This window comes from Sus scrofa, chromosome 6 (genome assembly GCF_054392235.1).
Source record: "Sus scrofa isolate SSC_HxYL_T2T_F1_AM1 chromosome 6, Sscrofa_HxYL_maternal_Yorkshire_Landrace_v2.0, whole genome shotgun sequence".
Taxonomy (NCBI): Eukaryota; Metazoa; Chordata; class Mammalia; order Artiodactyla; family Suidae; genus Sus; species Sus scrofa.
The window spans coordinates 171,055,350-171,081,443 of record NC_139388.1 but is presented as its reverse complement, the minus strand read 5'-3'; the positions used below and the strand labels follow the sequence as shown (position 1 = coordinate 171,081,443).

The following is a 26,094-nucleotide window of genomic DNA, read 5'->3' as shown; positions in this document are numbered from 1 at the left end:
CCTCCGCTCAAAGCGGAGAGGGGCCTGCGAGCAGCCATTGCACAGATGGGGAAACGGAGTCCCGCACGAGGGCTTGTGTGTGCCTCGCTCAGAGAGCTCTGGGCAGAGCGCAGATGAGGGCATCCTTCATCTCGGGGACGCGCGGGGGTGGGGGGCGGCGGCGGCGTCCTCTCCAGCGCACCAGTCTCCCCTTCCCCTCCCGTTCACGCTCCCTTCTCGGCACCACTCCCTTCCCTCCTCTGCCCCCTCTCTCTCTTACCCTGCCTTTGCCCTCTTTCCGGTCCCTCAGCCTAGCCAGCTCCTGAGCCTGTGGATGCCGCCACCCCGGTGCCTCTCCAGCATCCTCCCACGTGATGGGCCCCAGAGGAGCTCTCCTGGGTGGGCCTGGTGTTGTGCAGTCTGCTCCCTTCTGCCCAACAGCGCAGAGAAGGCCCCCAGAGCAGGCCGCTATTGCGGACACACCCAAGGGCTCACACAGAGGAGCAGGCATCCCAGCTCCCAAACTAGGGCTGGCTGGTTTTCAGGCACAGGCGCAAACATATGGACATAACATACAGGCACACACACACTTTCATGCCAGCACACACAGATGTGCTCACACCTAATCTCTAAAAGAACCACTTCCCACAGATGCTCATTCCCACCAGCACGTGGGCACACCGACTCGGGAAGAAGAGTCAGAACTCCTGTTGGCGAAGCACTTGTATTTTTCGAAGCACTTTTACAGAGGCTCTGCCCACACATCGTCCCTCACCTCATCCCCACTCTCCCGCCTTCTCAGTCCTGCACGGGCACTGCAGCAGACCCTGGGACTCAGCGAGCTAGACAAGGAGGGCAGAGTGAGTTTGAGAACAGATAGAGGGGGGCCTTCCATGCCGGAGGGCAGTCCTAGAGGTCGTGGGGGAACTGGTGAGCTGGATCGGAGAGACTCGCCCTGGAGGCCAGTGTGGAGGACGATGTGGGGAAGCAGCAGGGAGGTAAGTGAGCTGAGGTAGAGGGTCCAGGGGATAGACGACGAGGCTGACCTCGGACAACAGCAGTGGCGGTGGGAACAGAGAAGGGGGGATGGCGAGAGCCTGGTGGAAGAAGAAAGAAGTAAGAGAACTTCGCTGATTACTCCTGGGCTATTTTCTAGGAAGAACTTTCTCACCTGGGCCACGGGAAGGGCGGCAAAGCAGCAAGGATCGGAAGGAGGAGGGGTCAGCGGACAGAGCCCTGGGCACACTAAGCTTTCTCGGGGATGGGGACAGGGTGGAGACTGGATGTGCACAGACAGACAGGCAGGAACTTAGGTGGGAGAAAAAGACTGAAGGGCAGGTGGGGGAGTGGCCACCGGACCTCTCTGTGGCCCTCCAACAGGAGAGTCCGCCCAGAGAGAGGAGAGAGCCTGGGCTGTGGAAAGATCGTGCAGAGCTGAAAGTGGGGCTTGGCTTGGTGGGGCCCGGGCTCAGACACCTTTGCCCAGAGGGCCCCTGAGCCACTCAGATCTGGCATCTAGGCTGGCAAGCAGGCTCTCCGGTCAGTGCTTTAAAAGGGCTCGAAGAAGCCGGAGGGAGGCTGGGTGACTAGAGGAGAGGCGCCATGTGGAGATGGCAGTGCCCCCACCCCCACTTAAGCCTTATTTAAGGCCGGCCTCGGTGTTTGGTTGGGTAATGAACTAGATAAACAATTCCCCAAATAGATTAAAACGAAGTGTAACTTACAAAGGCGGCTGGCGATGATGGTTTATTCCCGGGCAGCACACCATTTCTTTATTTCCAAGGATAATTCAGTGTAAATCACCTTAATTAAAAGTGTCAGCCCAGCCCATGAATATTGTACTTAGGAACGCGTTTCCTGGGTCCCAGTTATAATTTAAAACCCATGGATCACTAGGCAGCGAGTGACTGAGAAGGGAGGAAATCGTTGGGGGCGGGCTGTGGAAACTGGGAGGGATGGGGGCAGAGCCGTGGGTGGGCTGGGCTGGAGCGCGGCTGCCCGCGGCCCAGGGCGCCGACCTCCCTGCTCCAAGGCGGGCCCTTCCTCCAGACGCCTGTCTCTGGGGGACCACGCACACTTGGAAGTGATCAGGTTGTTGGAGGAAAGGGAGGGGGCGGGGGGTGCTTGCTCCGAGAGAGGGGAGTTTGGTGCGGTACCAGTCCCACCAGGGAAGGGGAAGAGGACTGCCAGGAAAAGATGCAAAGGCTTGGCAAAGGCAGAGGCTGCCCCTTCTGGCCCTCCGTGTCTCCATCTCTCTTCACCGGCAGAGTAAAGGAAAGCCCAGTGTCAGCAGGACCCTCCCCAAAGGGGAGGGGGAAAAGGAACTGGGAGCTCTGCCCTCCATCCTGAGCCCCGCGCGGCTTTAGGAGGCAGTGTGGCCCACCGACAAGCAGCACTTTGGACGTGGTCAGACGTGAACTCAAGTCTCAAACCCTGCACGGACTGTGCGAACACAGAAGTGTCGCTCAGTCTGCTAGTCAGCTTCGTAAAGTGACCCTGAAGACTTGAGACGACACGTAGCAAGTTCCCAGCCTACGCCTGTCACATGTGGTGGCTGCACAGTCACCACCCACTCCTTCCCCTTCCGTCCACACTGTTCCCGCTCAGCGGACACTCAGCCCTCCAGGCCAGGGCCCAGGGTCTATGGCAGACGCCTCACTGCCGCACCTGTAGGTCCAGGAAGGGGGCCGAGCCAAGACTGACGGCAGCACTTGTCACCTGAGTGAAGGAAAGATAAAAGTAACGAACTCACACCCAGCGGTTCCTCAAGAGCAGCTCCGTTTCCTCCCTGTATCCCTGGTGCCTGGACCAGAAGCAGGAACACAAGGACCGCTTAGGAACAAAATGCCTTTGAATGGAACCCAGCTTGACAGTCTTGCCTGGTCTCTGATGCCCCCACTGTGTGATCCGACAGGCAGACAGCTATTTCTACACTCAGACCAAGCAGGGGCCCTGTACTGGGATGTGCGCATGCCTGCACGAGTGTCGACACACAGGGGTGTCTGTATCTGCACACGCTTGTGTGGATGTGGGCCTGTGAGCAGCTCTGCGTCCGGGCGTGGCCAACAGTTGTGTGTGTGTCTTTAAGGACACATCTCTGGTAACAAGATGCTGTGTGCCTGCCCCTCTGTGTCCTCGACTGAGCCTCCGGGTGTGACCACACATGAACAGAATTTATGTAGAGACAGTGGGTCCGTCTATCTGCCTTTACACCAGGGTTTCTCCACCTCGGCACTACTGGCACTTGGGGCTGGATTAAGTCTTCGTGGGGGGGCTACCCGCTACTCCGTGGTTTGGTTCATTTCCTCTACCCACTAACTGCAGCTGCCTCCCCCACCCCCAGCCCTAGTCTTAAGAGTTAGAAATGTCTCCAGACATTGCCAGGTGCCCCCTAGGGGGCAGAGTGGCTCTGGGTGAGAACTCCTGCAGCATCCAAATCTGCTGATGCCTCTTCACACATAGTAGGTGTGTCTATGCCTGTGTATCTGCTTGGGGGTGGGTGTGTGCGCGCTTCATGGATCTCTGGGGTGTGCTCTCCCTGTACAGCTGGTATGTGGTCTGCGTGGGGACCCCGTGTGAATGAACGGGCCGCATCTGCCTACGGCGTGTATCAGCCAGTGCCTCCGTGTGCATGAACTTGTGTGTGTGTGTGTGATAGCATGCATGTGAATGTGTGAGCACAGACGTGGTGAGCACAGCAGGGGCAGCAGGGCGGGAGGCCCAGGAACAGGGATATTAATGTTTCTGAAGTGGATCTGATTTGATACGTCTTGTTCCATTGTCAGCATCTGTTTAGCGGGGATTTGTAATACTTTGTGGCTCCGGATCACTCATGCTTAGCGTGGGATGTGGCCTTGCATACCAATTTTGTTATTAAACACAGTCCTTGCCTCCCCCACAGCCCATCCATCACCTCCCACCCCCGCCCCCGCCTGCTCCAAGCCGCCCACCATATTTCAGGGCCCAGCTCCCGCCTGCCTGCCGCGCCCGATGCCGGAGGGCCTGGGGCTGACAAATTGAATCAGGGGGAGATCATTCCTGGCCTAACGCAGTTTGCAGCATGTTGGAGGGAGAATTGACAAGAGCCATGTCAGCTCCATCACCCCAATCCCATAGGAGCTGAGAGCAGGCTGGGGACAGGGAGCAGAGGGAAGGGAGCATCCAGAACAGGCAGAATCCTCAGGGCTGGTAGGAGCAGGCAGGTAAAGCCCCTTTCCTCAGACCCACAGGGAGCCTCACATGCCTGGCGTCTGTGCCCCCACCCACCAGCCAGTTCTGGCCCTTGGCCCCTGATGGAGGCTGAGCAAGGCAGGACCTGCTGGAGCTGAACGGACTGGGTGGAGCCAGAGGTCTTAGCAGCTTAGCGGGGCTGGGCTGGGCTGGGCGTCTTCTCTCCCTGGGGTCTCCTTACTGTGCTGCTCTTGCATATGCCCTGGGCAGCAAGTCCAATGGTCACCCTGTTCTCTTCTTTTCTTGGCAGCAAGAATTCCCTTCTCAAGGATGCCATGGCTCCAGGCACCCCGAAGGTAGGTGGACAATTATGTTCCCATCCTAACCTAGGCCTGCCCAGAACTGCTTCCTCTTGAGAAAAGAGCTCTTACTGGATCCCCAACTGTCTCTGGAGTTTGCTCATCAGCCTGAGGCCGGTGGCTGCCCTGTGCTCTTGAGTATGTGTGTGTGCATGCATGTGTGTGTGTGCGCACGTGCGTGCGTGGTCCTTGTAAGCCAGAGTATGCCCATCTGACCTCCGGTCAGGACGAGGTCAAAGCCAAGAGTGACCTGAGGTGTGGGGGACCCAGACACTAGGGCTAGGGACATTCAAAAGAGGAAGGTGAGCGGCGGCGGATAAAGAAAAATATAAAAGTGCAGGGCAAGACAGACGGTGCGGGAGCCAGACCATGGTGTGTTTGCGTGTGCGCACGCGCCCATGCTTTGTCCAGACAGCAACAGGGAGCCACGGAGGATGCTGGGTTCATTTGGGGAGACAGTCTGACCCTCTGATTAGACACTATAGAAGAGAGGCTTGAAAGCGTCAGAGGGAGAGGGGATGAGTGCAAGCCACGTAGCTCCAATGAGGAGCCAGGGGTCTTAGCAGCTTCGCATGACTTCTATCAAGAATTCCCAGAGCTGGCTATGAGGCAGATGGTACTACGTCCCCAAAGGTGATGATTTTGAGGGAGCAGGGACCTAGGGAGGAGGCCTAAACTTTCACTCACTGTCTGTCCTCTCCCCTGCCCCCCGGGGTTCTTATAGGTTCTCACAATGATGCGAAAAGGCAAGGATTCCCAGCGCTTTCTAGGGGCAGTGAGAGATGGGTGCTGAAGCCTTAAGAACAGAGGCAGTCAGTCAGGGCGTGTGTGTGACTGGGGCAGAAGCCAAGAAGAGAATCTGGGACTCCTGCCCTGGGGGTCAAGAGAAGGTCCTGGAGCCAGGGAAGGGGCAGAGGAGGAACAGTGACGGGTGAGGAGGGGCACAGGAGAGCGTGGTATCCCAGGGTCCTAAGGGGCGCAAGTTCCCAAAGGCCCAGGGAGGTCATCCCTCGGAGAGAAAAAGGCTGGAGGAGGCCATTGTATTTAGGAGTCCTCAACGCCGTGGTGGCCTCTGCGAGGGCAGTTTTGGGAAAAGGAGCCAGAGGGACAACCTGACTTCCAGGATGCTGGCCTGTCTCCCCAGCAGGCCGTTCAGAAGGATGGGAGCACACGTGGTGCCCTCATTCAGCAAATCCACTCAGCACAGCAAGCCGGACAGAGGAGGGGCAGGGGACCTAGCCCAGGCCTGGACTGATGCAGGCCCTGGCCGAGGAAGTAAAGCCCTTCCAGCCCTAAAGAGAAAAGGTGTCGGGGAGAAGGGGGAGCCCCACTTGCTGAGCTTGGCCCAGCCTGCAGCATTCAATGGCTGTGGTTAAGGAAGGCAGGTCATGGACAGGTTGCCAGGTCGGCCACAACCACTGAGCCCTGACACCTGAGCACACCTGGCAGGGCTGGGGACTGGATCCCAGTGAGGCTTGTGTTCGAAGGACAAACATAGACGCAGTCCACATCTGTACCTGGTCCCCACCTTCGCAGATCCACACCCACCCCCCATCAGAACACTCACAGGCAAAGTCTTAAACATGGGCAGCTTCCCGCAGCCACGGACACAGGCTTATTAACAATCAGACTCAGAGGAGTTCCCATTGTGGTGCAATAGAAACGAATCTGACTAGTAACCATGAGGTTGCAGGTTCGATCCCTGGCCTCCCTCAGTGGGTGGGGGATCCAGCATTGCCACGAGTTGTCGTGTAGGTTGCAGACGTGGCTCGGATCCTGAGTGGCTGTGGCTGTGGCTGTGGCTGGCAGCCGTAGCTCTGATTTGACCCCTAGCCTGGGAACCTCCATATGCTAAAGGTGTGGCCCTAAAAAGCGGAAAAAAAAACCAGACCCAGAGGCAAGGGCCACTGCTCACCCACTTCTAGGCAAGCTCACACTCAAAGCGGACCGTTTCCGGGTCTGTCCTCTGCTTTGACTGCGGCTTCAGGAGAGCAGCTCATGGGTGGAAGAGGCTCGAGACAGCAGGTTCAAGCAAGAGACTGAGAGGACAGGGAGAAGGAGGGAGGAGGAGGCGAGGGCGAGGGGGCCTTAGACAAGATTGATGGCCTCGTTGCCATTAAGAAAAAAATTAGCCGGTGGCGGCTATCATATTAAAGGGTGAAGAAGCCGTGAATTATTTTCTTAAAGATCTTATCGCTTACAATGATAATTTTACCTTCCAAAAGGCCACTTTTAATGAGGCGAAGAGCCAGGCAAAAAGTCATGATTTAATGCCGGGATTTTTTTTTCAAAACACATTTTACTGCTTTTTGGTCCATGTTTAAAAAGCGCCAGTGACCTTTTTTTATTCCGCTTGCCCCAGGTGTAATGCTGAGGCCTCTCAGGGCTTCTAACCTGGAGAGAATGAGAGAGAGAGAGCGCACACAAGTGTGAGCTTTCTCCTGGTGGGGAGTGGGGGACCCCACGATGCTTCCCCTCCTCGGCATCCTCCTTGGGACCAGAGAAAGACAAGGACGTGACCTGAAAGCCCACCTCTTTTCTGAGCCAGAGCCCACAAGGCCTCCCACTGGACCTGGGTGGGCAAAGAAGGGGCTCCAAGTTGCAAGAAATCCCTCGCCAGGCCCTTTCTGGCCTCGCCCCTCCTCCAGCTCTTGGGGTGAGGCCGAGTCAGGGAGCCCTGCCAGACCAGCAGCTGCCCCCTCCCCTGCCAGGGCCCTTGCCTGAGGATGTGCAGCATGGCCACAGCATGCGGGTCACATCCTAAGGCTCAATCGGAGATGAAGGATAAATGGCTGCTCCATCTTTCCCAAATTGCTTTCTTTGGGCTGTCACTGGCGATTTGGCATGGTTTTCTAGGCTGGGGAGGCCTCCTAGGGAATTGTATGCTTCCGGCACAGAGCTGTGCAGGCTGGAGAGGGTGGGGGGAGGAAGTATGGATTGCTTTCAGGCCTCCAGGCCCCCAGTTTGCAGCTGAACAGGCCTTGGCAAGAGCCAGCAAGAGCAGCCTGAACGTGCCATGTGGCATTTAGAATTGCGGTGCTCGCACACAATGTAAAGCAGACAGTTTATTAATCTAAACTGCGGGCGTATGTAGAAGAGGCCGGCCAGGATTGACATGGGGGGATTAGTTTTGCTGGGGTTTTTGCCGGGGTCATTGCCACAGCGCAGGGATAAATGGAGCCAGCGTGCATCCCTGGCTGCATGAAGAAACTCATACATACTATTTAATTTACTGTCTCCATAGAGGGGCTGCCACCAGCCTGTATTAGGGGCAGGCAGGCCAGCGGGGATATGGCTTTACCCCAACCCTTCGGGGGGGTCCCAGAGTCTCTGCTCACTACAGGAGAACAAAGCGTGAGTAGTCTCGGCCCACCGGAAGGCCTACCTCGCTGGGACAGAGACTAGCTGGGGTCCAGGAGGTCTGGACCCTCTCAGGGGTCTCCACCCTCCCCAGGATCAAGCCATCCTCTCCCACAACCAGACTCCTGGGGCCGACCCCATGCCTTCAGAATTTCAAGCACGGTCTGTCCAGCCCCTGCCCTCCTCCTCTCTGCCTCTCTCCCCAAAGCCCTATAGGACTGGACCCTCTAGGGGCTGACGACTGTAGGTCTTGGTCAGCCTGAGGCCACGTGTCCTTTCTCTTCTTCCAGTCCCTCTTGTTGTCTGCGTCCATCAAGAGGGAAGGAGAGTCTCCAACAGCATCGCCACACTCATCTGCCACCGACGACCTGCACCACTCAGACAGATACCAGGTGAGGAGGGGCGGGGCCGACACGGGAAGGGGGCTCACCTGGGTACGAGCTTGGGGGGCAGGCCAGGTGCTCACTCCTTCCTCCTCTGGAGGCAAGAGGAGCCGCCTGAACTGTGTTTGATTCCCTCGGTATCGAGTGCCCCCAGTCGAACCCAGGAGGCACAGGTGTCAGGGAATGTGCCTTTAGTAGATGGATTTCAGAGAGAGATGCCAAGGCCACCTGGGCTCAGGAGGGCTCTTCTAAAGCATCTCAGCCACCACGAGGTCTCCTATAGGGTTCGGTTTCATCGGAGACCCAGGGACATAGCCCCAAATCACCTGAAGACCTCACGCTTCAAAACTAGGATCGCCTGAGCAAAGAGCCATCACCCTGCCAAACCCCGATGTCAGGCCCAGACAGAGAGAGGCAGACATCGCCTGTTAGTGCCTTGGGAGCCCAGAAAGGGAACACTCCTAAAACATCAGAGCAGGAGGGGATCCCAAGGGGAGCATCCTAGCTTCTACACAGCTTTCTTTGCAGTAGGGAGGAGAGACAGAGCCCTGCCTTCAGAGTCCCAGTCAGAGGGCATCAGAGAGGGCCCGCTCCAAGGAACATTAGTCTAAGTGCCCCTAACATCTGGGGCAGAGATCCAGGGTCACTGCTGGCACACAGGAAGCCTTTCTTGGAATTCAAGGCCGTGTCTCTGGGCACCCTTTCCTCCCAGCTGACCCAGCCTGGCATCAGGGTGCAGAGCTTGGCCAGTGGAGTATCAAGTGTGGGCTGCACGCCAGTCACCACGGTGGATGCCTCTGCCAGATGCTTCTGGGTGGGACTCAAACTGCAGAGCCCAAAGTGTCAGCCCTGGGGAGGGATCCCTGCTCTCGTGAGCCCAGTTTAAGAGAGACAGTCAAGTCTTCACCCAAAGAATTCCACTCCAAAGGGACAGACAGAGCCGTCCCCTCAGAGGCCCGTCCTCCGAACCGCAAGCCCAGCTTTCAGCCTCCCTATCTATTGAACTAGGAAGAGCAGGGAGTTCACTGGCAGCTCTGCAGGTTAAGGATCCAGCACTGTCACTGCTGTGGCTCGGGGGAAAAAAAGGAAAAGAGTAACTAGCAGGCATGAGCACAGCATGCTAGGCTTAGCAGAGGCCCAAGGCAGTGGCGCCAAGGCTTTCTACGATTTAGATTCAACCTGTTTTTCTAGCTTCCATTCTTAATACTGCCATCCACGAATTCTGTGGGCTGCGCTCACCAAATTAATGTTAACCACTCCTTGGCGGTGCCATTCCTTTCTCTTTTTCTTTCCTTTTTTAGGGCCACACCTGTGGCATATGGAGGTTCCCAGGCTAGGGGTCGAATTGGAGCTGTAGCCCCCGGCCTACGCCACAGCCAGACCAGATCCGAGCCACGTCTGCAACCTACACCACAGCTCCCGGCAACGCCAGATCCTTAACCCACAGAGCGAGGCCAGGGATCGAACCCGTGTCCTCATGGATACTAGTTGGGTTCATTAACCACTGAGCCACAACGGGAACTCCCGTGCCGTTCCTTTCTTGCCTGTGTTTTTACACATGCTTTTTCTCCTCGTGGGACTATTTGACCCCACCCCATCAAATTTCTGTTTATCCTTCAACAGCCTAGCCAAATCCTAGCTCCTCCAGGAAGCCTTTCTGGATTAGCTTTCTCTTCTCATGACCCCTGCATGTCCCTGTCACTGCCTTGATCTTCCTATACTGTGATCACCTACTTAATTATATATGAGTTTTAACCATCCCCAAACTTAGTGGCTTAACACAACTGATTCTGTCAGTTGACTAAGCCTTCCCTCATTCACACAGCTCATTCAGCTGGAGGACTAGCTGGGCTGGACAGTCCAAAATGGCCTTACCACATGTCTGGGGGATGAGGGGCCTCGCTTTTCTTCCACATGGCCTCTCGTGCTCCCGTAGGTTAGATCAGATTCCTTACATGGCAGAGTCTCATGCCAAGAGGGCAAAGGCCAAAGCAGCAAGCTCTCTTTAGGCCTAGACTCTGAAACTCACACTTAACTTGGCAAAGCAAGTCACAAGGCTAACCTATAATCAAGGGACGAGGCAGTGCACTCTTGATAGGAAGAGCTGCAAAGAATTGGGAACATCTTTAATCTATGATGATGAACCTGACTCGTGGACTAGATTGGGAGACTCTCCAAGGCAAGGAATCAGCTTAACCTTCTCTACTCCCTTCCTTTATGCAAACATTTATCTGGTTCTCCCTCCTGCTCAGCCGTGTCCTTGCCTTCAAGGGGTTAGATCTGCAAATAGATAATTACAAGCCAGTGTTTTAAGTGCTAATGACAGGCGTATAAATAAGTTTCAAGGACAGCACAGTGGAAAGAGAAAAATCAGAGTGAGCTTCACAGAGGAGGTAATGACTGAACAGGCTTTCAGGGGATGAGTAGGAGTTCACTGTGGTGGACAAGGAAGAAAAGAGATTCTAGATAAAAGCAACACTGCGTGCAAAGGGCATAGAGGTGTCACACAGAATGAGATATCTGGGGGACCTGCTGGCAGTTCAGTTTTGTTAGACTATAAAATGCAAGGGAACCTGCCTGGCAGGTGGCAGTTGCTCAATTATTTCAGATTGTTTAAAAAAAAAAATCATTAAACTTGGCCTTGAAATCAGAGGGTACTGGTTTCTGGGTTGGGTTCCCATTTACTTAGCCCCCGCTGGGTTCCCTAACCCTTCAACGGTTACCTCACTTTACTCTGGTTACCTCACCTTACTCTCGTAGCTGTACAAGCTAGGATTCACTGCCCCCCGATTTTTTGCTAAAGAAACAGGCCTAGACAGAAATGACTTTTCTAAGGACTTAACTATTATGAGTAACCACATCAGGATTTGAACTTGAGTCTGTCTGGCCCTAAATCCTAGATTTGTTTCCCAGCCCTGAACTGGGCTCAGAGGCTTCCCTCATAAGCATCCTCCTCCCTTCCCACTGATTTCTCCTGCGTGCCAGACCCTGTATCAAGATGGCCTCCCAAACTGAAGGGACAGGTCTGTAAACAATCAAAATAGCCACTATCAAAGGGAAGCCAAGGGACTGTGAAAACTCCGAGGCAACTAATCCAATACTGGGGGAAACGTGAAGCCTTCAGAGAGTCCTGAAGGATGAACAGCAGTTAACCAGGCAGGGGACAGGAGTGCATGGAGGAAACCCTAGCCCAGAGTCCAGAGCACGCACTGCACAAAGGCCTCCAGGTAGCTCTGCAAAGCTGAGTGTCAGGAGAGCAAAAGGAAAGAGCAGGAGCAGTGGAAGAAGAATGTGTAGGATGTAAGCAGAGCAGGCCTATATGCCGTGTTGCACATCTTCTCGGTAGGGAATCACTGAAGGATTTAAAGGGAGAGTGAAAGAGAGGGTCAGTTTTGCACAATACAAAGACGACACTGCATGTAGCATGGAGGATGGGTTACTGGGAGAGAAGCTGGAGATTAGAAGCCCAGATGAGAGAGAAGCTGGAGAAGAGAAGCCCAGACGGGAGACAGCTGCAAATGTAGAGCTCATAAGATCATGAACTAGAGCAGGGACCTCCAAGACAGGTACAGCCAAATGACTCACATATGGCCCCATCCCTGAAGTGGACACCCTACCAATAAAAATCTGTATGAGGCAGCGAGGAAAAGATACTTTTCGCTAAGGCCTGGAAGGGAAGATCTAAGAGACCTTTAAGAGTAAACTCTGAGATAAGAGTGTGAGGAATCGAAAGCGGGTGGGGTCAAGGGCGACTCGCTCTCAAGTCTGGTGTGAGCTCACCAGGGTGGATGGTGGTATCCCGTTAGGAACTGAGAATCCTGGAGGAAGGCACCTGTTTGAGGGATGCTGAGTTCCACGTCGGCCGCGTGGCTATCCAGAAGACAGCTGAAATGTTGGGACTCCTCTAATATCGGGACTGTGGCAAGGCTAGGGACCGGCGGGGACAGTTAGGACTTTCGGCTGGGACGGCCCGCGGCGATCGGGAACCCCTCCGCCCCCTCCCCAGCCAGGGGTGGCCGCGCGGGAGGCGGGAGCCGGGCGGGGCTCCGGGGCGGAAGGAGTCCCACGCTGGGAGGGGGCGTGGAACGGGGTGGAGGGGGAGGACCTCGCGGCCGCTAAAACTGGGGCGGGTTGGCTTTGCGGGCGGTGGGAGGGACCCCAGGGCGGCCTCAGCCGGTTGCCGCCGGAGTGCAAGCCGCCGTTTCCTGGTCCCGGTCCGGCAGCCCCCGCACTTCTTGAACTTTCACCCTCGGCGCGCGACGGAGGCGGGTCACGTGATCAGGGCCAACATGGCCGCCGCCGCCACTGGGAGCTGAGGTGCCGCCGCCGCCGGGCAGCCGGGGGGAATCCGCCTGCATCGCCGCCCTTGCCGGCCGGGCGGCCGCGGGGCCCGGAGCGCCGGAGGCCAGGGCTGGGGCGGCACCGCGCGGCGGCCACGGGGTCCCGCTAGAGCAGCCCCCGGCGGCTATGCCGAGGGCCCGGAGCGGCCGGCGGAGCAGGGGGGCCGGCGGGAGGGAGGAAGTAGGTTTGTTTACGGGCTGTTTGGGGCGGGGCGGGGCAGGCCTGGACCGGGGTCCGGGGCTGGGGCGGGGGCCCGGACTCCAGGCCGCGCTGACGCTCTCTTTTCTCTTTCGCATCTGACCGGGATCCTCTCTCAGACCTTCCTGCGAGTGCGAGCCAACCGGCAGACCCGACTGAATGGTGAGCAGTGCGCGGCCCCTCCCTCCGCCCCACCCCCGGCCTCCTCCCTCCCTCGCTGCCTGCCGCTCGCGGCGTGTCTGCGTTCCTTCGACCTGAGGGCCCGTGGGCTTCTTCGCAGCCCCAGAGCCCGAGTGTGTGCTGACCCAGGCGGCCGCCCTCAGTTTCCCTCTCTGTCTCCTGGAGGCTGTGGTTCCCATCTCTTGCCCGAGCCCCTCTAGGCCTTGAAGAACGCGGGGAGCTGGGGGGGGGGCAGTTATTAAGTGCCAGAGAATGAGGAACGAGCCCCACAATTCCACTCGGAAGCTCAGCTTTGAATTTGCAAACTGCTGGGACCTCACTGTACAAGCCGGCAGGGCGCTGAGCATGTTTTTCTTCCAGTTTTTAATCAGTGCCCAGTAGTGTGAATACAGCCTCTCTGCTGAGACTTGACAATGCAGTGAGATCTGGAGTTCCCACGGCAACAGGAACTAACTCATCCCCGGGCTCTTTGAGTTATCAGTCGGCCCACATTGCACAAAGGTGATCAGCGTGGGCTCGACAGCTCTTAGAGGCCTTCTCTGAAAGCACGCAGTGTATGCACTACCTGGCAGCACCCCTCCCCCCTTTGGATTCAAACCTCTGGAGCATCCCTATTTGCTGAGCACGAATAATCTAGTTTTTTGGTGCTGAGGAGGGTGTGGTGTATCTGGGTGTTGACTGTAGGGGGCTTGGGGTCTCGAGGCCTGCCGGTAAGTGGGTGAGGCCATTGGATCTTCAAGATCCCCAGTTCCTGCCACTTGGTTTCTGCTGCCAGGCTGAGCCCCAGTCTGGAAAAGGAGAGTATTCATTCCCGGCCAACCCCGTGTCAAGCAACTTTATCAAAACTGAAAGGACGTGTTAACACCCATTTTGTAGATGAGAAAACTGAGGCTGGGAGAGGCGAAGGTGATTGCTTAAAACCACACAGCTGTGATGCAGCTGAGCCATGATTTGATCTGCAGTTTGTTTATCGCCAAAGCCTGTGCTTCTTGTACCTTGCCATGCTACCTCCTTGGTAATACTTTGACTTTTCCTACTCAGTGGTTGCCTCTGTTTAGGGAGCAAACTTTCCTTACCATGCTTTAGTGGTGTTTTGTTTTGTTTTGTTGTCTTTTGTCCTTTTAGGGCCGCACCTGTGGCACATGGAGGTTCCCAGGCTAGGGGTCGAATTGGAGTTATAGCTGCCGGCCTACACCACAGCCACAGTAACTCGGGATCCAAGCTGCGTCTGAGACCTACACCACAGCTCACGACAACGCCGCATCCTTAACCCACTGAGTGAGGCCAGGGATCGAACCCGCAACCTCATGGTTCCTAGTCGGATTCGTTTCCACTGAGCCACAACAGGAACTCATCTTTTTTTTTTTTTTTTTTAAATGGCCACACCTGCAGCATATGGAAGTTCCGAGGCTCAGAGTTGAATTGGAGCTGCAGCTGCTGGCCTACACTGCAGCCACGGGAACACCACATCTCTGCCACAGCTCGCAGCAATACCAGATCCTTAACCCACTGAGCAAGGCCAGGGATCAAACCCACATCTCCATGGCTACTAATCAGGTTCTTAACCTGCTGAGCCACAACGAGAATCCCTTCACCATGCTTTAGTAAGCTTAGTTCAGGACTTAGGAGATGAATGGTGAGAAAAACCAAACCTGCTTTGCTTATCTGAGAATTTCCAAGTGATGCCAGTCCATCAGGGTGCTTTCCTGGGACTACAGGGGATCTTCTGGCAGGGGTGGTCTGGGCAAGGAGCGCACCCAGTGTTGTGCCTTCTTTGGCAATCTTATGAGATTCACTCCTTTATTCAGTTATCAGACAGTGTGTGCCAGTCTCCTCCTTGCCAGGGAGGCATTCCCTTGAGCTCCTGGAGGGATGGGGGAGGAACCTCTGTACGGGCACACTGCTCCATACAGCCTTCTAGAACGCTCAGGGTACCTCGCTTAGTGTCTTTCTGATACCTAGCATCCCTTCTCCATCCCAATCCTGGCTCTAGAGTGTCAGAGTCGCCTGAGCCTGCCATTCCAAGGGTTAGGGCAGTCAAGGCAAGAGAGTTGCGGTCTTTGTCCCCAAAATCAAGTGGGGTGCCAGAACACAGTCACATCTCCTGTAGTACGAGCACAGGAAACTGAAGAGGCAGGCCGGGTTGCAGACCAAAGTTTCTTTGTCTCCGTGTAGGGTCCTGGTGGGGTGGTGCCTTTCCTGTTGATTCGGGTCTTTCCAGGGCTTCTCTGTTTTGGAATTAGAGTAACTCCCTGCTTCAGGCCCTCAACAGGCGGGGCTGGGCTCCAGGTGCCTGGGGTCCAGAGGTAGGACCTAGGGCCCCAAGTGCAGATTCTTGCTGCCCTCGTAGCCTGACAGGACCAGCCTTTGTTGACGCGGATCCGTTGAGGGCACTCTTGGGATAGGAGGGCTTTCTAAGCTGGGGAGTCAGGCCTGGTTTCCTCTCCAGCCTTTGCCACTTTTTAGCTACGACTGGATAACTACCTTGATCTCTCTGAGCCTCGATTATCTTTCTCTGTGAAAATGGATGATACAACCTCACTTAGGATATAGAATGAAGTGAGCTACCTTACATGAAGTACTTGACCTTGGACGAAAAAGACAGTAGGTGCTCTAATTGTAACTTATACACTCTGACCCGCATCACTTTCCTCCTGCGTCTTGCTCCCTGCACTGCATTCGTGAGCTTGCCGCCAGCATCCGTATCCATGAGAAAGTTCTTTCTGGCCTTGCAGTGGGGAACCCTTCCCTCCTTGACTGGCTCCAGCCCCGCCCCAGTCAGTCTGATCTCAGAGTGGCTAGCTCTGCTCCTGGCTCGCACATCGAGGGAGGGACTAGAGGGAACGGAGTCCCTTGTTTTGACCCCTTCCTGCTTCAGTGACAGGAGGGCTGCAGAGAGGGATTAGTGAGCTAATTAGAAATGATTGCATCTCTCAGCATTAATTAGCAGTGCTGTGGGCTTGCAGTGTGCACTTTGGAATCGAGCCCCCTGCGGGACAGCATGGCAGGCAGCCCTCTGCCTCCAGGGCCTGCCAGCCCCTCCGCGCTGATTAGCATGATGGAATGGGTGTGGGTAGGCACAGTAAGGGCTACTCTCAAGGTACCCTGGGCTGCCTGCCTCAGAGCCTCTATACCTTTACGTCTGGGTCTCGGTCTCTTCTTCTGTAAAATGGGACCAGTGGACAGGAGAGACATTCTCCCTAGGACACCAAGGGCTGTACCTCAGGGCTCTTGGCCTAGGAACAAAAGAGGTTTTAACTGATGAGTGAGCAGCAGGCCAAAGCAGGTCCCTAGAGGGACCTTGGATTCCAGCGAAGAGATGTTTTCTAAAGTTGTGTTTCTTGGCTCTGAGGAGCCCATGGTCTTTGCTCGCCGGGGGATACCTAGCAAGTGCCAAGGGCAATGTCTTTGCTCCCTGGACTCACTGCGCCCTGCAAGTAAGGAGGTATGGGCTGAACTGGATCCAGCTATTCCCCAAAAGTGGACACGTCCCTGGCCTAGCACCAGTCTCTTCCCCAGGGGCTCTTGGCAAGGCCTGGTCCCCAAAGGGGCTCAAGGTGCTGCATAATGAGGGCCAGAACAAAAGGGCTAATGGCTGGCAGGAGGTCAGAGTGCTTCAGCTCCACGGGGACCTTGGGAGCCACAGTGACTGCTTGTTCTGTGCTTTGTTTTCGGTGTCTCCGTGCAGCTCGGATTGGGAAAATGAAACGGAGGAAGCAGGATGAAGGGCAGGTATGTCCCCTGTGCAGCCGCCCCCTGGCAGGATCGGAGCAGGAGCTGAGTAGGCATGTGGAGCGCTGCCTTTCTAAGGTAGAGGGGCCGCCCCGCCCCGCCCACCCCACTCCCCGGACACGAGCCGCTGCCTGCTTCCAGATCTGTGGGCTCTCGGGGTCTCTGTGTGGTCTCAGCAGCTTCTTCTCTGTTCTCCTTCCTCCTCCCTGGCTTTCACTCTCCCACTCCTCCCCTGGGCTCCAGTGGAGAATTATTGGGGAAACCTGAGGTCTTGGGCCTCTGGATTGGTTGACTTTGAAGGAGCCCTAGAGCTGGGGGCCCGGGCTGTGCCTGCCTTGCAGGCCTGGGGAGCAGGTAGGGATGGCGTGGGACCCGCACGATCCCGCTCTGCTCTTCACAGAGGGAAGGCTCCTGCATGGCGGAGGAGGATGCCGTGGACATCGAGCATGAGAACAGCAACCGCTTTGAGGAGTATGAGTGGTGCGGGCAGAAGCGGATACGGGCCACCACGCTCCTGGAAGGTGGTTTCCGAGGTACAAGCAGCGGACACGTGGGCAGTGGCCAGGCCTCTGCTGGGTATCCATCTGTTGGGGGCAGAGAGGCCAGGGCTGGCGGCTGGTCATCCGCTCCACCGCGTGGGGACTGCTGCTGGCGGGGCTCCTTTGTGACCGGCTGCCTGCCTGTGATGTGCATATTAAAATGGATGTATTTGGGTGGGGAGATGGAATTGTGAGGCTGCAAGCTAGGAGTGACGAGGGGGCTCTCAGCCTCGGGTGATGCATTGAAGGTGACAGCCAAGCCGCGTTAGCACCTGCATAAAATATTAAAGGGACGGTTATGCATTTATCACTCCATCCCTCTTAAGGCTGATAAATGAGAATCCAGCAGCCTGCTGTACACCTCCAGCACTGGGGGCCCCGAGGGCTTCCAGGCAAACACATTGGATTTTCCTCCTCCTCCTCCTCCTCCTCCTCCTCCTCGGCGCCACGTCAGGGAAATCAGTTACAGAGGAAAGAGTGAGTTATGGCAAAATTTGACCTCCCATGAGCTTCATTGGTGAATCTAATTTTAGCTCTGATCCCATCCCTTCTCCCTGGGCGCTCTCTGCCCTGAAGTAAGAGGGGCCTAGGCCCAGCTGCTCCCTGCTTCCCTTGGGCTCTCCCCTGCTGCTGCCGAGGGCTCTGCAGGGCCCTGCCCAGCTCCACTGCCCACCCAGCTCCTTGAGATACAGCCTAGCCCAGTGGAAGCCCCCTCCGGTCAGACGGCCGACTGTTAGGTGCCCAGCGAGGGTCAGTGTCCTCTTGTCAACCCCCGCTGCCTTGGGCAGGGCAAAGGGGGAGCCGTCTGCCTCACGGCCTCCAGCGCATCTCTCTCTCTCTGTGCGCAAGCACAGCTGGCACTGCAGCTTGTGGTCATTAAGTGAGCCAATCTGCTTCCCATCTGCCTCCAGTTCTCCGGGCAACACCCCTGGGAGTATTGCTGTCTGGTCCCTGGGGAATCTCACAGCAGCTGGAGGAGGGGCTCTGCCCCCCGGGGGCCGTGCCGCCTGGGCTGGTGCTGAGGGGGAGTCCCACGGTGCCGTCCAGGGAGTGGCGCCATGAAGGGGCCACGAGCCCAGGTGCAGCCTTAGGCCTCTGGCTTTCGCTCACGTCGCCCAGGCGTGTGGGGCCAGCCAGGGTGTACCCCAGGAAGGGTCATCAGACCTGAGCCCTGAGCTGGAGCATGCCCCTTTGCCGTCTCAGTCTGGTTCTGTCCTGCAGTTCTCGAGTATCTGAGGCCCAGAGGGCATGAGCAGCAAAGCCCAGGGTCCCGTGACCTGTACACGCAGGTGTCTCTGGCAGCCCCATGGGGCATCGCCAGGAGGCGGCTCTCAGTTCACACCTTCCGTTGCCATGGCAACTTCTCAGTTTGGTTTCTTGGTACAGAACTGGACCCAAAGGTTTCTGGGCACCAGTCAGGGCTTGAGGGGATGAAGCCGCACGGGTCCTGCCGACTTGACCGAGTGTTTCCTGGACGCGGAGATGCTCTCGCCTGGCAGATGTGAGGGGCTCTTTGGCCCTGGGCGGGTGTCAGTTTTCCCTGAGTGTTTACACTCTGAGGTTGTTCCTTTCAAGAATTCCTGAGAGGAGTTCAAAGGGGGCTTTGCTTTGAGCGATTTGGAGAGCGAGAATGAGAGTGAGACTTGAAGAGGGAACAGGGGCCGGAGGTGCCTTTATCTGCAGAGAATTGCTCCGGCTTTCCTGATAGAAGCTGCTGCCGCCTCTTAAACAGCTTAGTGCAGTCAAAAGACAGGCAGACTTGAAAGGCTGTTTTACAGCGAGATCAGCAGGGGCCACAAGGCAGAGAGCAGGGCGCAGTGGAGCGGAGGAGGCTGAGGCTCCTCGGTGGGGGGCGGCGGGGGGTGCTATCAAGTAGGCCCTGGCGGGTCCCGACTGCCGCTGCCCCTGAAACCCTGTCTGCAGGAGCTGGCCATCTGTCAGTCTGCCCTCCTTGGCCAGGACCAATAGGCCCCAACTCTTGGGGGGTTGGGTGTGGCCCCGCCAGGCAGGCTGGTGTCAGTGCGGCGCATTGATCGCCCGCCGGGCGGGCTGGGCCGCAAGCCGGGCAGCGCGTGCTTAATGTGATTGAAAGGCAGTTAAAATGGCGGTGACCTTTTCAGGAGGAATTAGATTGCCTGCCAAGACCGGTTAGAGGGAGTGATAACGCCGGCTGAAGACGCTGCCCAGCCGACTTCAGAGAGGGAGCAGAGGCAGGATGAGCAGGCGAGCGGGGAGGCCCATTTAAGCTGCGCTGGGCGTGCTGACAGAACAGAGATTGCTGTCCTTGTTATAGATATGAAAGGATTGAAGAACTGCAGATAAGTTCCCGTATCCGATCGCCCCATCCCTCCTCCCAGATCAGGGCCCCTTCGGCATCCTCAGCACAGCTGCCCACTAGGCCCTCTGGGAGCTGTTCTGACGAGCACATCACTTCCCTCGGCTGCGATCTGCTGTGGAGCCAGTGAACGAGCGAGCGTCCTGGGCAGGACACCTGGCTGAGGGGGGTGAGCCTTGGAGATGGGAGCCGTGGTTACCGAGGGGCGAGGCCCAGGTAGCTCAGGCCTGGCAGTCCTTGGACGTGCTGTCTTAGGACAGAACGAAGGACCACGCAGAAAGGTGAGCGCTGAGATAGGTCCAGCGGGGAAAGGACGGTTAAGAGCCCAAAGGATTAGGTAACGATTGCAGGAGAGTAGTTCGGAAGAAACTTTTAGTGTCTGGGAAACGCTCGGCCATCTCAGTTTTAGGAGAGGCCCTGGGCTGTGTGCCTGAGCCGTTGGTTGTCTTCTCCGAATCTCAGGCTTGTGGGCCTCCTGGTGCTGCCCCCCCACCCAGAGTTAACACTTGCATTAAGGGCGGCACACGGGCCCGGTGCCTCCCCGACATTCCCCTAAAAGAGCTCAGCAGTGAGGGGAAGAAAGGTGCCCTTCTGGCGCCCCATGCCAGCCCTGGGCAGAGCAGGGGCCAAAGCACAAAGCTACTTTACATGGTCCTTGGGGGCGAGCCTGTTCCTCCTCTAGTCAGAAGAGGCGTGTGGTGAGTGAGCCCCAGCTTTCTGCATCTCCTGGCCCCTGGAGAAGAGACTTGTGAGGGGAGCTTTGCGCCCTCCCGTTGCAATTGCCAGTGAACGTTCACCTGGCTGGACGGGGGGAGCCTGGGGCCCATCATCTGGAATGGAATGGTCGGGCTGGAGAGAGGACATGGAACGGCTGGTTTCAGACAGGTGCCAGGGATGTGGGCACGTGAGGGGCGAGACAGAGGGATTTCCCTGGAGGCGGCACAGGAAACAGAACGTGCTGCAGCCCATCTTTGAGCCCTGGAGGGAAACGCATTCCCAAGTTGAGCCCTGAGCCCCTGGGAATTGAACAGGTGGAGGGTGGGGACAGGACAGTACCAGGAACCAGCTCTGCAGGGCCTCTGCCTGCCCCGGCCCGGCCCGGCCCAGGGACGGCGTCTTCCTCCAGGACGCCCTTAGATTTAGGCGAGGTACCGCGGAGGGGACAGGCAGAGCACCTCTGGCCCGGATCTTTTACCTGCCTGTTGCTTGATAAAACTTCAGTGCCAGATGATGGCTCGAGGAGTGGAGCTGTTGCGAGCCCAGGGGCGCGGAGAGGTAGGCCTGGCCCTGGCTGCTGCCGCTTCAGCGTGTTGGTTTCGGAAGATGGGCGCCCAGGTCACAGCCCTGCCGCCTGGTCCTGTCAGTGACAGGTGTCGGAACAGCCGACTGCTGGAGGCTGCTGGAGAACAGAGCCGGGGGGCCGCCGCCTTCTGACTCCTCACCACCGTGCCTGGTGGGAGGGGCGAGAGAGGTGGCAAGGCACAGGGCACCTTCCGTCCCCGGTGGCAACTGACGGGATTTAACCGCCTTTTGGGACACAATGGTTAAGCCGGGACGGAAGGAGTGTGGGCAGAAGGAGCAGGTATCAATGGTTTTAAACGGCGTCTGTCTCTCTGCGTCTCTCCTGACGTGAGGCAGTGAAACGCGTTATCGAGGAGGCCCGGAAAGTGGCTAAGTGCGTTTGACACACGCCAACTCCCTGCCTCCACACTGGATAATTGCATTGTCAACTGTTCAGCGAGGTGGCAGGTGACACTGCAGGCCGATTGATTGTCCCGCATCGCAGCTCCCCAGACTGTCAGCTCCCCAATCGATGGCGTTTACACAAGACACCGTAACTGCATCTGTAACTAATTCCAGTGTAAAACTCTCCGGAAGCTGCTTCTGCGCCTGCACCCCACCCCCACCCCGCCCCCGCCTTTGCGAGCAGGTCCTTTCTCCCTGGGCTCTGGTTTTGTTGGGAGCAGCAGGTGAGGAAATCGATGGCTCCTTTTTTGTGGTTTCAGGTTCCAGGACGTTACTCCCCCCAGTAAGCGGGCATCTCCAGTTTCTCAATCGATCATCTGATCAATTGATTAAATTAAAGCTGATTTTTTTTTTTTCCTCCTTCCATGATGGCCCAAGAAGAAATGAGTTTAGAGGAGGGTGGTCATTTTTATAAAATTCGGACTTATATCTGCACTTAACCCTCCCTCTCTGCCGTTAGGTCTCCACCTGGAGGGCAGGGTGTTTCTGCACTGCTTGCCTTCCAGGGCCCGGGTCCTGGCTCTGTTCAGTGTCACTGACCCTCAGGCTGAGTCTGCCTGTGGGCAGTAGCCCCGTACTTTGTGCCCCGATACCATGAGGCCAAGCACCAGCCACAGCAAGGGGGCCCACCTGGTGACTAAAGGGTACTCCAGGTCACCTTGCAGGGCCCAGGGACAACCTCTCATCCTTGGACAGTAGCAGCAGGAGTGGCAGCTTGCCTGTTACCCCTGGAGCTACATAGAGCAGGAGCCAGAGGCTTGGAAAGGAGTTCTCGGTGCCATCTTGCCTCTGAGTACTGGCTTGGGATATTCTGGCAGCTGAGAACATAAAATGACTGTGAAGCCTTCTTCTCCAAGCAGGAGGTGGGGGGTGGGGGCAAGCTGTCGGGGGCGCTGTCTGCATAAAATGGCTTTATGGCCGTTTCTTTTTATTACGATTCTGCCAGAAGTCAGCAAGTGACATTTCATTAAGAAAATAAAGTTTAATGTGCTGGGAAGGAGGTCGGAGCAGGCTGGGGCAGCCTGTCCCGAACACCTGAGGGGTAGGAAGAGGTTCCCACCATCTGTCTGCTGGGGGATGGGGTCGGGGTCAGAGTGGACTGCTCAGACCAGAGACGGGCCTTTTCCTTGGCGAACAGGATGTGCTCTCTGTCCTACCAGGTTAGTCATGTGCGAGCTGGGGTCTGAAAGAGAAGGTTGTGGCCCGAGAGGTTTCTCTGGGCCACCAGCTCATCAGGCCACAGCCTTCCTGGCACAGGACTCCCCCGATGTAATGGGAGAGCGTTGTTGGCATTTAGCCGTTCCTGCTCGGCTGTGCTGCATGGCACCTGCTGTGGGCCTGGCCAGCTTTATGCTGGGTGATGCTGAGATGACAGCAGTGAGGCAGACGGGCTTTTAGTCTGGTAAAGGACCGTGATTACGCACGGTCATAAATATGATTTGGGAGCTGCACAGGAGCCTGAGTGGACACCAAGGAAGGGACCTCTGTATAGAAACGTCTGGGCAGGTCTCATCCACGCTCAGCTCCTTGAGGGCAGGAATCAACTCTGGAAGCACTGTGCTCAGCGTCAGGCAGGCTGAGAGCACGTTGCGGTGTGTTGGTTCGGGGGGGTGTCAGGGAGCAAACACTGTGTGCGGACACTGTGAGTCAGCAGGAGATGCAGTTGAGAGGAGTCACCCTGGCAGAACGCGCAGAAATTCGTTCCTTGCACCGGGAGGGAGACGTTTCTAAGCAGATAACAAGAGGTACAGAGGCATGAGGTGTGAGGTTTGGGGAACAACATTTGCCCGTGTGGTCCAGGCCTGGCAGGCAGTGAGACTTCAGAGCAAAGGTCCTGGGCCCCTGGGCTCCTTTGTGTGTTGAGAAGCTGGGACTTTGCCTGGCAGTTTGGGGGTGCCCTGTTTTCCTGGCTTTGCTCCTCGCGCACTCACAAGGCAGGGTTGGCCAGGGCAAGCTAAGCCGAGGGCGTGAGGCTGACTGCTGAGCCGTGTGTACTTGGGGGAGGGGGGCTGGCAGGGCCCGGGGGCGCAGGCTGTAAGTGAACCTGATAGCTACGTTCTGATTGATGGCGGAGTTTGTCTCCCAAACTGTCAGAGGGTTTATAGAGGTGCCACTCACCCACAAGGCGGGAATTGCTTGTCAGGACACCTGGCCGTGAACAGGAGACAGAGCTGTAACTTGGTGTTTTCTCAGCTTAATGGCCCTGCTGCTGACCTGCCTGCAGCTGACCTGCCTGCTGCCTCGTGTTTGTCGGTGCCTCGGTTTGGAGGGCAGATGAGGACTGGCGGGGAGGGGTGGAGCCCGGGCAGTGCCTGGCCTCCCTCTTTCCCTGGCGCTGCTTACCTCTAGGAGGAGTGGAAGCTTTGGGAGACTAGAGACCAGAGGCATAGGAGGGAAAGGGCTCCTTGAAATGGGCTTGAAAGACGGAGACCATTCGAGAAGAAGGGAGGACATGAGCAGGACAGACAGGGTCATGTTTGAGGGCAGTAGGTCGTCTGTCTGTATAGGTGGGGCGTATGGACTGAAACAAGGCAAGGAGGGACGGCAGAGAGGTGGGAGCCTCAGGAGAATCTCAGCAGGTCTGGCTGAGGACCCGGGAGTCGGTCATGCGTGCAGCAGGGAGCCACAGACAGTGTTGGAGCAGGGAGGAGAGGGGTCAGAACTCGACTACAACAGGGTGAAGGAACAGACCCGAGGCTTGACCACCCCATTACAAGTTTATTGCCAGATGAACCTGTAAGGCCCTGAGAGTGGGAGGAATGGACAGGAAGAGATAGTTCTAAGGTCCTTGGGCAGAATCCTGAGCTGCTTTGCATCTCTAATGCCATTCACCCCAAATCCCATTGCCTTTAGCCCTTTCTGTCCCTGGCAGGGCTGCTCTGCTGGCTCGTGAGATGTGGTCTGAGGCCAGGGTCCCTGGAAAGGCAGGGCAGAGAGGGAGAAGCAGCTTTGTGGCCCCTGGCCCTGGGCTCTCAGACAGGGTGGTCCTGGGAGTCAGACCACATGGCAGGTGAGTGGGCCCCGAAGTAGCTTCAGCAACTCACCCCCTTAAATCACAATCCCGCACTGGCTGAGCGTCTGCCTGTGGCTGTGCTAGACACACCGTGGTGGGGCCAGCTGCCTGCCTGGCCCTTGGCCCTGCCTCCGCCCAGCCTGGTTGCCTTCGTGGGCTGCTCTGAGAAGCAGGTGTGCATGCCTGTCCTCTCTGTCCATCCCTTCCTAATCCTTTTGTAGCTGCGCTTGTCCAGGAATCTGGGCTGAGTGAGGTGGGGATGAATAATTAATGTCAGGCGTTTCATACGCCAAATATTTGAACAGCTGCCTGGTGTTTTGCTGGCAAGGACCTGGCGGCCAAAATCAGGACGTTGGCTGGGGGTCCCACTGTATGGCTCTGATGGGCCTTAGCCAGCTTGCTCTCCCTTCTTAGGGACTTGTCTGTCAGGCTGGACCCTGGTGCCCAAGTCTGGAGACCTGAGTGTCTGTGTCCTCTTCCTGGAAGGCAGGCGGACAGCGGGCCTAGACGAGGTGTCTCCTGAGGACCCGACCTAGTGTCTGCACGGGCTAGTTTAGGAGCAGAGACCGCTTGCAAGGGCGGGCAGTGCAGCCAGGATGAGGTGTGCGGAGTGGGAAGGGCGGCCGTGCCATCGTCGAGACCACCTGAGGGCCGCGGCCCTCGCTCTCCCCGGCCCACGTGTCTGTGTGGCCTTACCTAGCCCCAGACCTGACCCCTTCCTCGAGGACCAGAAGGGGCACTCCTGGCCCGGTCTTGCTGCTCCCTGGCCCTCCTCACACCCTGCTTCCCACAGGCTCTGGCTTCGTCATGTGCAGCGGCAAAGAGAATCCGGACAGCGACGCTGACTTGGATGTGGATGGGGACGACACTCTGGAGTACGGGAAGCCACAGTATCCTTGGGACACTGCGGGACAGGGTGGGGCTAGTGGGACGGACCGCGGGGACTAAGTAGCGAACACCTCCGGCACTCACCCACGCCGCCGCTCGGGGCGGCGTCTCAGCCGGGGCCGGGGGGGCCTCCTAAGGATTCAGCCCTCACGGCCCACCGCCGGCGAGGATCCATGTCCTTGACCACCACGCCAGATACACGGAGGCCGACGTCATCCCCTGCACAGGCGAGGAGCCTGGCGAAGCCAAGGAGAGAGAGGCACTCCGGGGTGCAGTCCTAAAGCAAGTGTGGGCACAGGCTGGGGCGGGTGGCGGAGAGGGATGGGGAGCCCTGAGCGGGGGTCAGCCTGTCGTGCCCGCCTCGGGAACTCACTTTGCTCTTCCTCCTTCCTCTCCTCTAGTGGCGGCCCTCCCAGCACACGCATCACGCCTGAGTTCTCTAAGTGGGCCAGTGACGGTAAGTGGTGACCGTCAGGAATAGTGAGGGAGAAGGGACCTCCCTTGGGTGGTGGTAACTGACTCAAGCCCTGTCCCCGCCTGCGCTGCCCAGTCTGGTCAATGTGAGTTGCTCTCTCCTAGCAGAGATGCCATCTACCAGCAACGGTGAGAGCAGCAAGCAGGAGGCCATGCAGAAGACCTGCAAGAACAGCGACATCGAGAAGTGAGTGGCCAGGAGGGAGGCCCCTGCGCGTCCGTTCAGTGGGAGGGAGGGGCCCTTGACAAGCGCGAAGGCCTGCCACCCTGGGCACGCAGCCGCGAGTGGGGCCCAGCTGGTGCTAAGCGGGACTCTGTGACTTGCTCGCTGGGCCGTGGCCCCGGGAGCCTTGGTGGAGGGAGGAGCCCTCGGCCGGCCGGCCCGCCCGCCCGCCCG

General features: G+C 57.3%; 1 protein-coding gene and 1 long non-coding RNA gene across 6 annotated transcripts in view; one reads left to right on the top strand and one right to left on the bottom strand.

Moving 5' to 3' along the window:
- The window catches only part of RNF220 (ring finger protein 220), a 244,529-nt gene that overhangs the window by 212,522 nt on the left and 5,913 nt on the right, over positions 1-26,094 (top strand). The window contains exons 4-12 of one of the 4 annotated variants that reach the window (XM_003482102.5): positions 4,460-4,505; positions 8,159-8,260; positions 12,910-12,952; positions 16,659-16,702; positions 17,103-17,235; positions 25,129-25,225; positions 25,419-25,505; positions 25,625-25,680; positions 25,806-25,884. In XM_003482102.5, the coding sequence (XP_003482150.3) occupies positions 4,460-4,505; positions 8,159-8,260; positions 12,910-12,952; positions 16,659-16,702; positions 17,103-17,235; positions 25,129-25,225; positions 25,419-25,505; positions 25,625-25,680; positions 25,806-25,884 (687 nt within the window). Of the gene's footprint in view, positions 1-4,459; positions 4,506-8,158; positions 8,261-12,519; positions 12,773-12,909; positions 12,953-16,658; positions 16,781-17,102; positions 17,236-25,128; positions 25,226-25,418; positions 25,506-25,624; positions 25,681-25,805; positions 25,885-26,094 lie in introns of those variants that run through there. The other 3 variants (XM_084965336.1, XM_084965338.1, XM_084965337.1) reach the window with 3 other exon arrangements.
- On the bottom strand, positions 690-12,291 carry LOC102162744 (uncharacterized). 2 transcript variants are annotated; one of them, XR_298713.4, is made up of 3 exons: positions 12,032-12,291; positions 2,647-2,697; positions 690-1,076 (listed from the first exon to the last, which is right to left on the bottom strand). It is a non-coding gene; the product is annotated as an uncharacterized LOC102162744 (long non-coding RNA). The 2 variants fall into 2 exon arrangements; XR_014808524.1 differs by lacking the exon at positions 2,647-2,697.